Here is a 17,849-nt window from a genome sequence, read left to right on the forward strand (position 1 = left end):
CCTCAAGAAACACATATAGGTCATGTTTGTTTCCAGGATTCTGTAAGGGAAAGTAATCTGATTCCTCACGGATGATACGAGTTTTTACACAAAACTAATGAATATGACTATACATAAATACTAGTTGAACTAATGTTAATTGATAGTGGAACTCACATCTGTAATGTACAGTGAATTTTTTTTTAAAAGTTAGATCCGTTACGTGTTACAAATCGGGCAATCAAGTATGCCTGATTATCCGATTGTGCATACATGTTGACCTGTCGGGAGTGCTGCAAGAAATACTCATCACGTTTAGTCAATGTATTAGCGATGTACTCAACAAACAGTCGATGCATGGAAAAACGACGCTGAAACACTTGGCTACCCCATCAGAGCTCTGCGACAAAATAATCTTCAACAAATCGTGCAACAATCACTTCATGTGCTCAACGAGAATAAGACATTGGTCGTGAAATACGTGCATCGGCTATCCTCGCAAAGCAATTATCTCCTATATTTACTTTACTTAATACTAGTAGTAGTAGTGGTGGATAGTATAACAAAATGAAATGAAATGAAATGAACTAAAAATTAGAGATATAGTAATAAACGGTTATTAAAATACGGCCATCTCTCCAATCCAAAGTGACGAGGTTTTCATGAGCTTCGTAGCAATAAAGTTGCCAAAATCAGTTGGGCTTCGGCCCAAACTAAATACGTAGATAATGCAACAAGAAATGAAAACATTTCGATTCTTCACTGATTGAATTCATATGTAACTAATCATTCTAGCATAAAAATGCTTGTGCATTAAATGGACGTAAAAAGTAAACCCATACTAACACACCCAAAACTGGATTGGCATTTAAGTTGGTAGTCCTCGTATTCAATGACAATTGCAACTTTTACATATGTTCAATCATTCTCATCGGCTACAACATATTACCAAAAAGATCACAATATTGAACCCGAAATCTTTCCCTACTTGTGCTTCATTAATTTCATGTTACATTTGTATTAGTTGAAGCTAACCATCATATTCATCTTCCCATTACGAGCATATATTATTAGATTCCCAACAATATTCTTTCAAGGCTGAGTGAGTGAGCTCACTTGACACAATCATCAATGAGAAAAAGTGGAACCAATATGGTTCATGTGGGTCACTCAGCACATAAGCGGGCTAAGAATATACTATTATATTAAAAATAAATAGAAGCATGGTCATCGAAGGGCATTTGGTCTAGTGGTATGATTCTCGCTTTGGGTGCGAGAGGTCCCGAGTTCGATTCTCGGAATGCCCCATTTCTTATTTTTCATTTTTCATTCCAGATTTTCACTTTTAACATTATGCAAAATTACCTTGCAGTGCATAACTAATGTTTTACAAGAAAGAACATAGTTAGCACAAGTATTAAAATTTTAAGTTTATGCATAAAACGGAAATATTAATACTAAGTTACTTATTTTAATAGTTACTGTAAATTTTAATTTGTAAAGTTGGAGTAAATATCGGAATTCAAGTAAACAAACTATTTTAAAATACATATTTAGCGTTAGTATTTTTTTTTACATGCGTGTAAATATACATAATTATAGAAATGATTGATATTTTTAACTTAAAATTAATGTTTTATTGTTTCCACTACGAGGTTTTGGACGGCGAATAATTTATTTTTATGGATTATATAGGCAATTTCGTAGGAGTATTAAAATACTAATAGAATAATAAATATGATATCAATATTAACTAACATTAAGGGTGTATTTGTAACCTAAACGCCTAAAACACGTGAGTATTTACTCGTACCTTAAGATAAATATGAAAGGTTTATTTGACCATTTTCCCAAAAAGTAATGAATATATCATTCATAATGAATAATACACGGTCCACATGAACGCACACGAAAAAAATAAAAATAAAAGTCCTAAAAACAGAAAAATAATGATACAAGAAAAATACTTTACCATTAAAATTTAAAATATAGAATTATGAAATATAGTAATTCATACAGAAATGGAGTAATATCTTTCAAATCGAGTTATTCAAAAATGTTCAATAAATAGAAAAAATGGGAAAGTAAAACCAAATTCAAAAATTGAGGATACAACAACCATCTGATGGTCACGATAACCAACAACCTACTAAAAGCCAAAATAAAATTCTAGTGACCAAAATTAGGTTGAGTTATAATCTGTTATATACATAAAAAAATACTCCATTACTACTACTATGTGATTTGAATATGGACATAATTAACACTAAAAAAGAAGGCACCAACCGATGGGCATTGCCTGCAGACAAAGTATATCCAAGTCAATAAACGACAAAAAATAAAGGACAAGAATTGATATGACGTTAAATTAAATTTTAGAGTAAATTCAAATGCAAGTATTATTCATATTTAGGAATGTCTTGTACGTTTGTCTTTGTTTGGACCATTTTTATTTTCATTATTATCATAATGGACCACTTTACTTCTGGAGTCTAGCACCTAGTGCGATCCAGGATTAATTAAAAATAACTTTTCCCTTTTTAAGATTATCTAATTAAATTGTGTAATACTACCAGTGATGGAGTACGTACTAAACAAGCCCAACAGCAGTAAAGCCCAAGAAAGAGTATCAGTTCGGCATGACTAAAGAGTATCAAAGTTCAGTTCGGCACAACCAAAGAGTTCGGCCCCAGCCTACAGCTCGGTTGCTCTCAGGTCGGCATCAAGCTCTACTCTCAGATCGGCAAAAGCTGCTCGGCCATAATTCAGCAGTTCGGTCTCAGTATTCGACCGAACTAGGAGATAGTGGACTCATGCAGGATTTCCACCTCCACCACCCACGATCTATTTAGTGGTGTCAAGCAGTCATTAACTCATGCAGGATAGTGGACCCATGCAAGATCGCCACGATCTCCACGACATCCACTACCTAGTAAATGGCTGCATGCCACGATCTAGGTTCAATGTATAAATAGAACCTAGATCAGATAGATAGGGTTAAGTTCTAAATAGACTCTCTCGCTTTCTAGAGATAAAACACAAAATAGCAAGTCTGTATTGTAAGCTGTAAGAAAACAGATCAAGCAATACAACTCTGCTCTCATTTCTTCCCGTGGACGTAGATTTACCTCAGTAAATCGAACCACGTAAAATCTCTGTGTCGTGATCTGTGTTTTCCAGCATTCTTCACCATCAAAAATTCGCCGCTTCATCACTGGCGCCGTCTGTGGGAAACAGAGAACCAAATTTGTGATAAAGCGAGTTTTTGATCCTCTTCTACCAAAAAAATGCATACCAGATCACATAACACCCGTGCCTCCGTTCGTGATAACCATGAGGAAGCTAATCCAGCAGCCCATAGGCCTGGAAAGCAGCCTCGTGAAAAATCTACTTCCAGTTCTCACGGAGAGGGAACAAGCCGCTCAAAAGGTCCACACACCGAGTCTTCCCAGCAGCCTGATTTAAATGAAGCTGTCAAGCTGTTCTTGGCCGAGAAGCAGGAGGAGTTCTTAACCTTCCTGCAGAAGAGCCAACAGCCGGAGAAGACAACGGCGGATTCTCCCTCCTCATCCAGACATGAAAGTCACTACCGCAGTAGTGACGTGTCTTCCAGGAGAAAGAATCCTCAACCCCGACATGTTCCTGTTCCTCCTCGGTACCGGAACCACAGGAGAACTCCATCTCCTCCGTACCGAAGAGATGTCGGGTTCGCCATGTACGGAGCATTAAAGACTCCGTTCTCGGACGATATCACCCGAACTCCTTTGCCGCGGAACTACCGGACACCGTCAATGACTTATGACGGGCTAGAGGATCCTCATGACTTCTTGGGACGCTATCAATATAATATGGCGAACCAGGGTCTCAATGAGGTCCATATGTGCAAGCTGTTCCCCGAACTGCTCATCGGGAACGCCAGAAGGTGGTTCGACAGCCTTCCTCAAGGCAGCATTAGATCCTACCGAGATCTAATGGGTGCTTTCCACAGGAGGTTCTTTCAGAAAGCGGAAGCCCGGATCACTTCGGCTCAGCTGCTTTCTATACGTCAAGGTCGCGACGAAAAGATCAGCGACTTCCTGACGAGATTCCATAAGGAATGCCTACAAGTAGATAATCTCAATGATCTACTTGTCATTTCGGCATTCCAAAATGGAATCCTGCCCGGAGCTCTCTACAGAAAGCTCGTGGAATGCAGTCCGCAAACAGCTCAAGAGATGTGGGACATTGCGGACCAGTTCTCTCGTGCCGATGAGGCAGACCGTCGAAAACGGTCTTTAGACAGCTCATCTAGAGGAGACGAAAAGAAGCCCGATCATAGCGATCAGAGGCTTTCTCGCCGAACTCCTTTTGAAAGAATTCAAAGGGCACCGGTACAAGGCAGATTGGGACCACGTCTCAATCCTGAGAAGTCGCCCGCTCAGTTCGTACCCTTAAACAAGTCAAGAGCGGAAATTTTCGAACTACATTCCGATATGTTCGAAAAACCAAGGCGGATGACGAAATCGGCCGCGCGCCGACCTCAGGATCAATATTGCTCCTTCCATCAAACCCACGGTCACGATACCGAGGAGTGCCGAAATTTGGCTGCAGGTATTGATGTTCTTGTGAAAACAGGAACGTTAAAAAAATACCAAAGCAAGCAGCCGAAAAAGAACAAAAGGCAGAGAGGTGCGAACTGCAATCCTCAGGATCCGAAAAGGCATGAGGATCCCGAAGACGACGACGAGCCGCAATATGATGGAGTAATCCTGACTATTGATGCTCTCCCTGCCGGGAAGACTAAGTCGTCCCTAAAAGCAGAACGCAGAGGTTCCAATCAAGAGGAGCCAACACATAAAAGGCTGAAGAAAGACGAAGTGATTACATTCTCAGATGCCGATCCCGTCCCAGCCATCTCTCCTCACCAAGACGCTATTGTCATTCAAGCCGGAGTGGCAAACAAACTGATCCACAGAGTATTTGTGGATACAGGAGCGTCAGTCAGCATTCTTTTTAAAGAATGTTTCGATAAAATGGAAGTGGATCCAGCTCGGCTCAGTCCGGCTCCACTTCCTCTGAAAAGTTTCGCCCAGGAGGACACCCGCCCTGAAGGTATTATCAGCCTTCCGATCACGGTGGGAAAAGCGCCTACAAGCTCCAATACGATGATCGAGTTTTTTGTGGTGAAAGCTCGGTCCCCGTACAACATCATCCTGGGGAGAGACTGGCTCAACACAGTTCGGGCCGTTTGCTCTACTTATCACCTCACCATCAAGATCCCCACTAAAGGTGGGATAGCGGTCATCCGAGGTGATCAAAAGAGAGCAAAAGAATGTCTGCAGATTGCGCTTAAAAGTGCCGAACAATCAGTTCGGCACCATCAAGCATAGCAATCACAGCAACCGGAGTCAGAGGCAAGCGAGATGACCGAAGTCACTTCAGAGCCGAACTCAATGACCGTTCAGTTATACGAAGATGATCCATCCAGAACGGTCAAGATCGGCTTCGCAGGAACGCCTCTACTCCGGGAAAAGACCATTCAGCTCCTCAAGGAGTACAAAGATGTCTTTGCATGGTCTCCGTTGGACATGACCGGAGTGCCCCCCGAGGTAATCACTCATCGGTTAAATATTGATCCTTCAATCCGGCCAGTAAAACAGAAGCAAAGACTCTTTGCGGCAGAAAGAAGCCAAGTCATCCATGACGAAGTCCGCCAATTGCTAAAAGCGGATGTACTATTCGAGGTGAAATATCCTTCTTGGGTGGCCAATCCTGTGATGATCAAGAAAAAAGAAGGAGGATGGCGGATGTGCATAGATTTTACCGATCTAAACAAGCACTGTCCTAAAGATTGCTATCCCCTTCCGAATATAGATAAAAAAGTAGAAGCTTTGATCGGCTTCGAAATTTTCTGTTTTCTTGATTTATACAAAGGATATCACCAAGTGTTGATGGATGAGAGTGACGCTCCGAAAACAGCTTTCATTACCGATTTCGGCATTTTCGCTTATAAAAAGATGCCATTCGGTTTAAAGAATGCCGGAGCCACTTATCAAAGGATGGTAGACAAGCTTTTTCGGCACCTAATCGGAAAGCAGGTTGAAGTGTATGTTGACGATATAGTCGTCAAAAGCAAAAGCACTTCGGAGTACGAGCTCAACCTCAAGTCCACTCTCAACGTGCTCAAGAAAGCCAACCTCAAACTTAATCCCCAAAAGTGTACCTTTTTGGTAGATTCGGGAAAGTTTCTGGGTTGTTGGGTTTCAAAGGATGGACTCAAGGCAAACCCTTCAAAAGTTCAAGTCGTTCAGAACATGGCAATGCCGAAGTCCATACATGACGTGCAAAGGCTAACCGGATGTCTAGCCGCACTGAATCGATTTCTTTCCCAAGCAGCCGAAAAGCAACTGCCGTTCTTCAAGGTGTTGAAAAAGGCACCAAAGTTCGAGTGGGGAGCCGAGCAGAAAAAGGCCTTTGACGAGCTCAAAAGTTATCTAGCCGAGCTTCCTATTCTCTCTGCTCCAACCGAAGCCGAAGTAATATTCTTATACTTAGCGGCATCAGATCAAACCATCAGCGCGGTGCTTGTACGAGAAGAAGGCCTAAAGCAGTTTCCCATCTACTTTACAAGCCGAGCATTAAGAGGTCCAGAAACAAGGTATCAACCTCTGGAAAAAATTGCTCTGGCGTTAGTAAATGCAGCAAGGAGACTGCGGCCATACTTCTATGCTCACAAGGTATGCGTCTTAACCGATCTGCCTCTTCGGCAAGTTTTGACCAAGCCAGAAGCATCAGGCAGAATCGCCAAATGGGCCATAGAGCTGGGAGAACACTCAATCGAGTACCTACCTCGAAAAGCCATCAAGGGACAAGCCTTGGCAGATTTTCTTGCAGAGGCCAAGTTCGATCAAGCAATCCCTGTCATTGCCGAACAGAAAAATTCTGCCAATACCGAACTAGCACAGCCCTTGGAATCCGAAGAAGAGCCGCCGGACTGCTGGAGCGGATTCGTAGATGGAGCTTCGAATAAAACGGGAAGTGGAGCTGGTATTCTGCTTATCGCTCCCGATGGACACGAGGTAACCTACTCACTTCGGTTCCTATTCCCCACTACTAATAATGAAGCCGAGTACGAAGCCCTCCTGGCCGGACTCCAGTTAGCGCAAAGTCTGCTCGTCAAGTCTCTCAAAATCCATTGTGATTCACAAGTCATAGTGAATCACATGTTGGGTACAAGTGAAGCTCGTGACGAGAGAATGAAGAAGTATTTGGACAAAGCGCAAAGCATCAGCCGAAGTTTCTCCTATTTTCGGATAATCCGCATTCCCAGAGCGGAAAATAGCCGAGCAGATACCTTAAGTAAGTTGGCCTCAGATCCGAGCTCAAAGGCGGAAGAATTAATGCATCGAAGCATTGATGAAGCCGAGGTACATTCAGTATCCAGCTCGCCGAACTGGATGACGCCGATCTTGCAGTATCTGGATCAAGGACAATTGCCCGAGGATAAGAGAGAAGCTCGGAAGATCACGTGCCGAGCACTTCGGTACGAACTTCATGAAGGAGTCCTCTTTAGAAAGTCTTACCTCCAGCCGTTATTGCGGTGCGTAGGACCAGAAGAGACGGACTACATCCTCAGAGAAGTTCATGAAGGATCGTGCGGCAGCCACATCGGAGCTAGAGCTTTAGCTAAAAAAGTTCTAAGATGGGGATATTATTGGCCAACCTTGGTACAAGAAGCAGTGCAGCTCGTCAAGACCTGCCCGAAGTGCCAAATCCATGCAAATATCCCAAGGATGCCGCAGACCGATCTATCCACTATGCAGAGCCCTTGGCCTTTCATGCAATGGGGCATAGACATAGTAGGACCACTTCCTCAAGCTCCTCGGCAAATGAAATTCCTAATCGTTGCCGTGGACTACTTTACGAAGTGGGTGGAAGCTGAACCATTAGCTACGATAACGAGCTCGAAGGCATTGGATTTCGTCTGGAAGAACATAGTGTGCCGATTTGGCATACCCCACATCCTCATCTCGGATAACGGGACTCAGTTCACCGACAAGACATTCAAGAATTGGTGCCAAGAGCTGAATATTCAACAGCGGTTCACTTCGGTCTCTCATCCACAAGCAAACGGACAAACGGAGGTAACAAATCGTATCCTGGTGAAAGGGTTAAAAGCTCGGTTAGAACAAGCCAAAGGACAATGGGTAGAAAATCTCCCTCAAGTCCTATGGTCCTACCGAACTACACCCACAACCTCCAACGGTGAAACTCCGTACAGTCTGGTGTACGGCACTGAAGCCGTAATTCCGGTGGAGATCGGCGTACCCAGTCCCCGAACTCTAAATTTCTCCTCAGAAATGAATGACGACGGACTGAGAGCCGAGCTAGATCTTGCCGAAGAAAGAAGAGAATTGGCATGCATAAAAGCAGCCAAGTACAAGGAGCAAGTAGCCCGGTATTACAACCAAAGGGTGAAGAAGCTGCAATTTCAAGTGGGAGATCTCGTCTTGAGAAACAACGAAGTAAGCCGAGCAGAAAAGCTGGGCAAGCTCGAACCCACATGGGAAGGTCCGTATCGGGTGTCAGAAGTCCTCGGCAAAGGGTCTTACAAATTGGCTCACATGTCAGGAGAACAGGTACCCCGAACATGGCACATTTCCAACCTCAAAAAGTTCCATTTGTAAGAGACAGTCCGGTCAGTCAGTCTTGAGTCATGTTCAGTCAATGTGCTTTATTTGGTTTACTTGGTCTTTATTTGTCTCTGTGCGTTTTGTCTGTGTGTTTTGTCTGTCTCTGTGCGTGTCGTCTCTTACAAATGTTACTGAGGTATCTTGTTCTTCGAAGGCTGATCCCCTTCTTAGAACATATACAAGCCAACGATTGTGAGTCAAAGCTTCTACAGAAGATACAAGACCACAATTCAGCTTAAACAAGCAGTTCGTCTGAAACGAGCTGCAACAAGCCAACGATTGTGAGTCAAAGCTTCTAAAGAAGATACAAGGCCACAATTCAGCTTAAACAAGCAGTTCGTCTGAAACGAGCTGCAATAAGCCAACGATTGCGAGTCCAAGCTTCTAAAGAGGATACAAGACCACAATTCGGCTTAAAAATCAAGCACTTCGTCTGAAACGAACTGCAACGAAAGTCCGATTCTCGCGATAAAACTTGCCTGAATTAGGACAAGGGAAAGTCCGATCCACGCGATAAAACTCGCCGAATTAGGACAAGGGAAAGTCCGATCCCCAAATTAGGACAACGGAAAGTTCGATCCGAGCGATAAAACTCGCCAAATTAGGACGCAAACCAAGTCCGGTCAAAGAAGAGTTCACTTCATCAGACCGAGGACAAACATCAACTTACCCCGTACCTTTATCCAGAATGCCGAAGTGATTCACTTCGCTTTCCGGGGGGGGGTAGTGATGGAGTACGTACTAAACAAGCCCAACAGCAGTAAAGCCCAAGAAAGAGTATCAGTTCGGCATGACTAAAGAGTATCAAAGTTCAGTTCGGCACAACCAAAGAGTTCGGCCCCAGCCTACAGCTCGGTTGCTCTCAGGTCGGCATCAAGCTCTACTCTCAGATCGGCAAAAGCTGCTCGGCCATAATTCAGCAGTTCGGTCTCAGTATTCGACCGAACTAGGAGATAGTGGACTCATGCAGGATTTCCACCTCCACCACCCACGATCTATTTAGTGGTGTCAAGCAGTCATTAACTCATGCAGGATAGTGGACCCATGCAAGATCGCCACGATCTCCACGACATCCACTACCTAGTAAATGGCTGCATGCCACGATCTAGGTTCAATGTATAAATAGAACCTAGATCAGATAGATAGGGTTAAGTTCTAAATAGACTCTCTCGCTTTCTAGAGATAAAACACAAAATAGCAAGTCTGTATTGTAAGCTGTAAGAAAACAGATCAAGCAATACAACTCTGCTCTCATTTCTTCCCGTGGACGTAGATTTACCTCAGTAAATCGAACCACGTAAAATCTCTGTGTCGTGATCTGTGTTTTCCAGCATTCTTCACCATAAAAAATTCGCCGCTTCATCAACCAACATTCAATATACACATAACTTGCGTAGGAGTATATATTGTTGTTTTGTTAAATGGAGTATATACACATAACTTGCGTTGGACTATTAAAAAATAAAAACTTCAGAACTACACACAAAGGGAAAAGTTAAAATGAAAAAACTTACACTATACTGTGGGATAAGAATATAAATAATGTTGGTTGTAATAAAAAAATTCTACTAAACATAATGCAAATGTGTTGGAGTCAATTTCAGATGGAATAGTCAATGCACATCAAGACTCTCCTAATCGAGAGGTCTTTCTTTCAATCTTGCATGTGTACCCATTTCTGTAGTGGTATAATATCTTTAATTGGGTATTGCGAATTAATTTGGTTAGATTCGTAAAAAAAAGTAGAAGGTCAAACTTTGGTACTGAGCAAATCAAATTTTGTTATCTCAAGAATTTTTGCCTATTGGCTATGATTTTATTAACATGACATATGCTAAATAGAATTCAAATAGTTGCATCCAAAAATAACTCTAAATATCAATGCTACGAACAAGCAGGCCGCCGCGAATTTGCCATGGAAAATACAAAATAGTGACAATATTCGAGTGCCGACAGACAGATAATTAGACAATTAATTAATAATTTGTCTTAAACAGAAAAATCTCCATATTAATGACAGTGACTTCACCTTGTTTAGCAAAACTCCAAAAATTTCAATAAGAAGTTAAAACAAACCAGCTAATCACGTGAAGAAGACAAATCATAATAGGACAGAAGAGATAAAGTTAATTAATTTCAAACCTACCCACGCTGAAATAATCAATCAATAAATCAACAGACAAACCAAAAGCAATTAGTATAATTCATAGTATTAATAATTACTACGACAAATAAATCCCAGAAAAAGTCAAATGTGAAACAGGAGTGTTTTATAATTTGTTGTCATTGTCTAATTATTTGAGCTGTTTTCTTTTACCACCATTTAGTGGCCATAGTAACACTCACCAAAAAAGCAATCCCAACAACAACTGTAATTTTTAAAGGTTTTTTTATGGGAATTTCAGAATGGTCCTAATTATGTGATGAAATTAAAGAATGAATTTATGATCCAGTGATATCTCAGTGTATGCAAAGGCAAAAAGATAAAACCATCAAGGGGGTGCCAAAATTAATCAAATCAAGGTCTGATGATTGTGAGATTCAATTATTAGAACTAAATAATGGCCAATCATACTTTTTGTTTATCATACTACTACTATTTGTTTTTGGCATGAATCAAGATTGTGATGCACAGTATGCTCTATTCCTTTGGTGGACGGACGGGGTTCTTTGATTTAGCAGTGGGGGCTCCACTTCCTTATAACGCTGTTGTGAATTTCTCAGTTACACATACAAACAATATTTTTTTGTTTTAATTCAAACAACCCATAACTAAACACAAATATCGTTCATTTGTAGGTTTTAAGGTATTAATCCACCATCATGGAATACACAAATAAGACATGGTTGAATTCACACTACCTTTGCAGTCTGGGAGTAGGGAGATTTTGTAAGAAACAGACACAGTGACACAACATGCGAAATAAACATAAGATACTCTACTTTTATGGCAACCTTGGTCCCATCCCCATTTTCCCATTTCAGGAAATTTGGTTGAAGTTGTGAACATAATCCTACAATTTAGAACTCGGATTTTTAAAAATTCATACAATGAGTCCCTCTAACTTCTACATATTATATAGTCAGAACTCAGATGTAGTAGATCATAATACAACATGCCCTTCTTAATTACTACTAGTGGAATATTAATTTACAAAGTGGAAACCAAAAAAAAAGACTAGTACTAGTACACAAAATCATAGCACCATGGATTTCCCTAATCCATGTTGCCGAATCAGCTTCTCCCCACCTATAAACTGCGTCAATCGATTTGTTAAATAGAGTGACGATCTCATGACTTGATGCTGGCAACCAAAGGCTATGTTATGTATATCCACCAAAAAAGGGGGGATGGTGACTTGATATTCAAATGATAAAACTATTAACAATAATTAGGAGTGAAGAAAGGCGTTCATCTCCCCCATCAAACAATGGAAATGATTATTGTTTGGCAAGAAGTAGAATCCAATGGTGGCCTTTTCAAGATAGAGCAATTTCACCTCATGCCCTGATCCCTCCAAGCCATGGACATACCCTAATTGCCAATCTTGGAGGAGATCGAGCCCGGCCACCACCACGAGGCTCTTCGGGAAGCGTAGCCCCTCGATGCTCCGGCTGCGCTTCCCGAACACGTTGCACGCCGGGTGATCCCGATCCTCTCCCTCCGGCAAATACGCCCGCCAATACCAATCCCGATCCTGAATCCGAACAAAGTACTTCCCGTCCAGCCGCGTCTCCGATTCCGTCCGCTCTTGCCCTCCGAAGAGCGGGTGGAGGAGGATGTTCCCGAGCACCTCCACGCCCTCCTCGGCCGCGCGGACTGCCACGTGGTGGGCGATGTTCCCGCCCGAGCTGTCGCCGGCTAGGTACACGTGGGCCATGGCGGCGCCGGCCCCGCTCCGGAGCCACGGCCGCGAGTGGGCCCACTTGAGGGCCGCCCAGCCATCGTCGTAGGCGCACGGGTAGCGGTGCTCCGGCGACCGGCGGTAGTCCACGGACACGACGGCGGCGCCGCACGTCCGCACGAGGCGGCGGCAGAGCGTGTCGTAGATGGTGCTGTTGGCGGAGGAGTGGACGAAGCTGCCGCCGTGGAAGAAGACGATCACCGGCACGACGGCGGTGGCGCTGAGAGGCTTGTCGAGGTCGGTGATCCGCCAGGGGGAGTCTCCGTCGGCGGCGGCGAGGTAGACACGGTTGAGGAGGCTGGTGGCGCGATCCAGGACGTCGAAGGAATAGACGCCGTCGACGGGGACGGCGTTGGGCGGAACCTTGCGGTCGAGGAATTCGTTTAGGTCGCGGTTGAATGTGCCGTCCGATCGCCGGAGCATGTTGTAGGCGAGCTTGAAATTCGATATCAAGATCCATGTATTCAGAGGAACCACTCTCTGCAACGGAAATCACAATTCACAAATTTATACAGAGCTTAGCTAATCACATTTGTAAAAGACTAAAAACAAAATTGGATACTTATTAATGAATTTGGATAAAAGAAACGAGATTATAAAGTAGAGAAACCACCCAAAAAACCCCAACACGCGAGGGTAAATCCGACTGCTAAATCGGTAATAACAATGAGAAAGCAGCCAAAACCCTCAAAATCAAAGGTAAAAATCGAGTCTTTCCGACACAAATCAGAGCCCCTTTCCCCGAGAAGCCCCCCAAAAAAAGGGAAGTAAAATTACCTGTGATTCATTAACATTTACTTCATTACTGCCCGCCATTATAGGTTGACGATGAATTACACTCTTCAAATCGACGATGATGATGATGATGATCTCCTCAACAAAAGATAGTAGTATGTTTTTTTTTCGATATAGACAGACGAGACGAGACGAGACGACCACTGCTATTTGTCCGATATAGTTACTTCCTCAAAAATCCCGCTTCTCTCTCTAGGAAGAAGACATGCGTGAAAAAATGCAGAGAGACAGAGAGAGGATTAAGATGAGATGAGCAGCTCTCCCACCCAACCACAACTAGAAAAGTTCCAAAACGGAAAACAGAACTACAAAGAGAGAGACGAGCGTTTAAAGGAACACTGAAGGTAGCGTGTCAAATTATTTAATACTCCAAATCAAAGGCAAAACGACGACGAAGCGAGTGGATTAGACGACACAAACGACAAACTGGGGCGGCCGAAATAGGTGGGGCCCTCATTTTTAAAGTTACAAAACCAAATCTACGTGGTACTACTAATACGTGGAATATAATTAAGGAAGAAGAATAACCAAGTCATTATTTTCGACTCACAACATTGTCTAATTTTTTAGGTTTGTGTTGAGTTGTATTGACTTCTTATAAGGTTATCTTTTTCCATAAATAATTAGCGTGAGTTGGAAATTAAATAATTAAATAGTAACTGAAATCACTTGGAAGTACAAAAATTAGCTGGTTTTTGGCCAACACTTTACATGAAATAACACCAGCAAATTATAATATACTAGTAATCATATACAATACTTCATATACTCCTTATAATACTTCCTCCGTTCATAAAATATTGTCCACTTAGGTTTTATTTTCTTTCCGTTTTTGGTAAATAGACTCTACTTTCCACCAACTCATTACACTCACATTATATTATAAAACTAATATATAAATGTGGAGCCTACGTTCTACTAACTTTTTCCACTATTTTTTTTTCATATTTCTTAAAACACGCACCGAATCAAACGTGGACAATATTTTGCAAATGGAGGGAGTAGTATATATTTAAAGCTATCTTTGCAGCAAGCAAAATAGTTAAATAAATTGAAAAAAGGTCAAGTTCATTGTATTTGTGCACTTATTAATTAGTTCAACCAATGTGACACTCCGTACTCGGCTTATCTAACTTTTACAAAATGAAATGCACAATGAATCAAAACTATGGCTTCCCCAAATAATCTCGATTCTTAAACATTAAAGTTTCGATCGTTGTGAGATTGTCGTCGCCCACAGCAGCTCCCAATCGAACTAGCCTTTCTCCATAATCATATCCTTCACTGTCCTGAGTAGAATACAACCGAGAGATAGAATAAACCATCTCGGGTATCTCATCTTTTGGAATGCGTGGTGGTTTCAATTATGGCGCTTTTGATCAAGTGGTGATAGGTTTCGATTGGTGGTCATGTCCATGGATGCACATAAGGGGCGTGTTGATGAAGATATACTCCAACCCAACAAATAAATTATAACCTTATTATTGGGATTCACAACAGAAGATTTAGCAAATAAATCCACAAATCAATCTATTTAAGTGATTATATGATTGATTGCTTTAGGCCGTTAGCAATGGTTGCCGATGGAGAGGCCCTCCCGATCAGCCCCCATTGGCCAACCATAGTGGAAAAAGGGCCTATGATAGGCCATTTCTTCTCTCTCCATATGGGTTGATGTATCGGCCTTGGCCGATGAGTAAGGGCCAATCATCATCGGCCCTTTGCACATATATTTTTTTAAAATTTAATTTAATTCAATTCCTCTATATACACATCCATTTCCCATCGTTTTCATGCATCCCTCCACTTCCCTTCATCCATCTTCTCATTCTACAATTTCTCTCTCTACAAAATGAATTCCGACAAGTTGTATAAGTTCTACAAGCTGCATAAGTTGTACAAGCGGTATCGAGATGAACCGGATGATCGTATCAAAGCGGACATCTGGAAAGCTATCAACAAGATAACGAAATAGTTGGCTCTGCATTACGACGACGACGACGCCGCCGCTTGAGTCTTATTTGTGTACTTCATCGTGTTTTTTTCTAGGTTTTTATTTGTGTTTTTGTTGGTTTGTTATTTTCTATTTTTTTTAATGTAGGTTTTTTTAAATTTGCATCTCGTTGTATTCTATTTTCTAATTTTGTGATACAACGAAGATTTGTGTACTAATATTTTTTTGCATTTAAGTTTATTTAATTTGATAACATATTAAAAATACAAGTGCTACAAACTTAAAACAAAATAATTGATGATATGGATATGAAATGGAAATGGGAGGGCCCTTCTATTGTGGGAAGATAGACTGTCTCAAAAATTGATGATGTGGAAATAATAATAAAAGAAGGGCCCTATGGAAGAGCCCTTCCATTGCTAATGCTCTTAGAACATCCACAATAGGGCATCCTATAATTTTTAACCCACATTTTATATTTAATTTTAATTTTATTTGTTTTCAAAAAATAAATAGCAGTATAACATAAAAAACCTAACAATACTTAATTTTAAAAAAACATACATTTAGGGTTTGAGATTCATATTCGATTAGAGTGATAGAAAAGATGGATTGAACCTCTGTAGTGGGCGGACAATAGGTCCAGACGATGATAGGGCGGACTATCGTCCGCGGCCGTCGTTCAACGGGCGAATATAACTTAAAGTTATACTCCATATGATGATTATTGACACTCAACCATAAATCTTATGACATGTGTGCGGACTCAAATTCTGATTTTTTTTGTGAACATTAAAATATTTTCAAGTGCTTGTGATGTGATTTTCTTCCCATATTTTAAAATTTTTAAAAATTTCCTCACATTGATAAAAATATGATGCCAATTTCATCAAATGCTAGCTTGTGCCTTGTAGTATGCGACAATAATTCCCGCTGGCAATCCTTGTGTCTACGAGCTAACCAATAGCAACACATCAACATAAAGTTAAAGATCCACGTTGGCGATCCGCGAGAAGAAGCAACCAGCCAATCAGAAACAAGACGCATATCTTTATATATATATATTCAACGAAATTGCATTCACCAAATTTAAATTTGAAAAATCCCTCCAAAAATTAAAATAGCAGAAATCATGGGCGGAAAGACGACGACGGCAATGAAGAGCATTGGTGGCCGCGGCAAGCCTAAATCGAAGTCGGTTACCAAATCTTCGAAAGCCGGTCTCCAGTTCCCCGTAGGTCGGATTGCTCGTTTCCTCAAGAAGGGGCGTTATGCTGAGCGCGTGGGATCTGGCTCCCCTGTCTATCTCTCCGCCGTCCTTGAATACTGATGGGGTGCGTACTAAACAAGCCCAACAGCAATGACGGCCCATCAGCCCAAAGCCCAAGGAAGAGTATGAGTTCGGCATTACCAAAGAGTTCGGCCTCAGCCTACAGCTCGGTAAAAGCCAACCTATCAAGCTCTGCTCTCAGGTCGGCATCAAGCTCTACTCTCAGATCGGCAACCAAAGCAGGAGTATGAGTTCGGCATTACCAAAGAGTTCGGCCTCAGCCTACAGCTCGGTAAAAGCCATCCAATCAAGCTCTGCTCTCAGGTCGGCATCAAGCTCTACTCTCAGATCGGCAACCAAAGCAGTTCGGTCTCAGTATTCGACCGAACAAGGAGTTAGTGGACCCATACAGGATGTCCAACACACCCACTACCACGTGGTGTCAACTCAGGCCACGATCGTAGGCCATGACCTACGCTACATCCACGATCTTAGGCCATGACCTACACGACATCCACGACTTAGGGTGGTGATGCAAGCCACGATCTGAGTTCAAGATATAAATAGAACTTAGATCAGATAGAAGAAGGTTAAGCTCTCTAGAGATAAAATGATATAGCAAGTCTGTGTTGTAAGCTGTAATCCCAGATCAAGCAATACAATCTTGCCCTCCCTTCTTCCCGTGGACGTAGATTTACTTCAGTAAATCGAACCACGTAAATTCTGTGTGTTGTAGTTTTCATTCTCTACCAGCTTTTACTAACATCAGAAATTCGCGGATCCATCAAATACCTCGCTGCGGAGGTACTCATTTCATTGATTTGGGGAATTTGACGCGGTAATTGTCGATATACGGTGGTAATTTTGTTTTGATCGTAATTAGGTTTTGGAGCTTGCTGGAAATGCGGCGAGGGACAACAAGAAGACTAGGATCGTTCCAAGGCATATTCAGTTGGCTGTACGGAACGACGAGGAGCTGGGGAAGCTTCTGGGATCTGTGACGATTGCTAATGGCGGCGTTTTACCCAACATTCACCGCACTCTGCTGCCGAAGAAGGCTGGTGAAGGCAAAGGAAAGGGGGAAATTGGGTCCGCATCTCAGGAATTCTAGGATAAGCACGCCGTGTCTCTATGATCGTTGTTGTTGTTCATACCATTTGTCCATTTTCTGGAAAAAAAAACCTCTTTTGTTGATGTAATTACCAGTTTTATCTTAGTCTTATGTATTCCGATTCAACTCCTTTTGATTATATGAAAATTGTAGTTTCATTCGA

General features: G+C 42.0%; 1 protein-coding gene, 1 long non-coding RNA gene and 1 other non-coding gene across 3 annotated transcripts; 2 read left to right on the plus strand and 1 right to left on the minus strand.

Moving 5' to 3' along the window:
* The first annotated feature begins 1,214 nt into the window (after positions 1-1,214).
* On the plus strand, positions 1,215-1,286 carry TRNAP-UGG. The gene has a single exon. It is a non-coding gene; the product is annotated as a tRNA-Pro (tRNA).
* A 10,374-nt stretch (positions 1,287-11,660) lies between these two features.
* Positions 11,661-13,687, minus strand: LOC121805886 (gibberellin receptor GID1B-like). The gene is made up of 2 exons (XM_042205922.1): positions 13,334-13,687; positions 11,661-13,036 (listed from the first exon to the last, which is right to left on the minus strand). The coding sequence occupies exons 1-2, from the start codon at positions 13,370-13,372 to the stop codon at positions 12,044-12,046; spliced, it is 1,032 nt and encodes a 343-aa protein (XP_042061856.1). The 5' UTR covers positions 13,373-13,687; the 3' UTR covers positions 11,661-12,043.
* A 3,568-nt stretch (positions 13,688-17,255) lies between these two features.
* Positions 17,256-17,849, plus strand: LOC121805896. Its single transcript, XR_006051549.1, has 2 exons — positions 17,256-17,379; positions 17,459-17,849. It is a non-coding gene; the product is annotated as an uncharacterized LOC121805896 (long non-coding RNA).

This window comes from Salvia splendens, chromosome 1, assembly GCF_004379255.2.
Source record: "Salvia splendens isolate huo1 chromosome 1, SspV2, whole genome shotgun sequence".
In the NCBI taxonomy this organism is placed as follows: domain Eukaryota; kingdom Viridiplantae; phylum Streptophyta; class Magnoliopsida; order Lamiales; family Lamiaceae; genus Salvia; species Salvia splendens.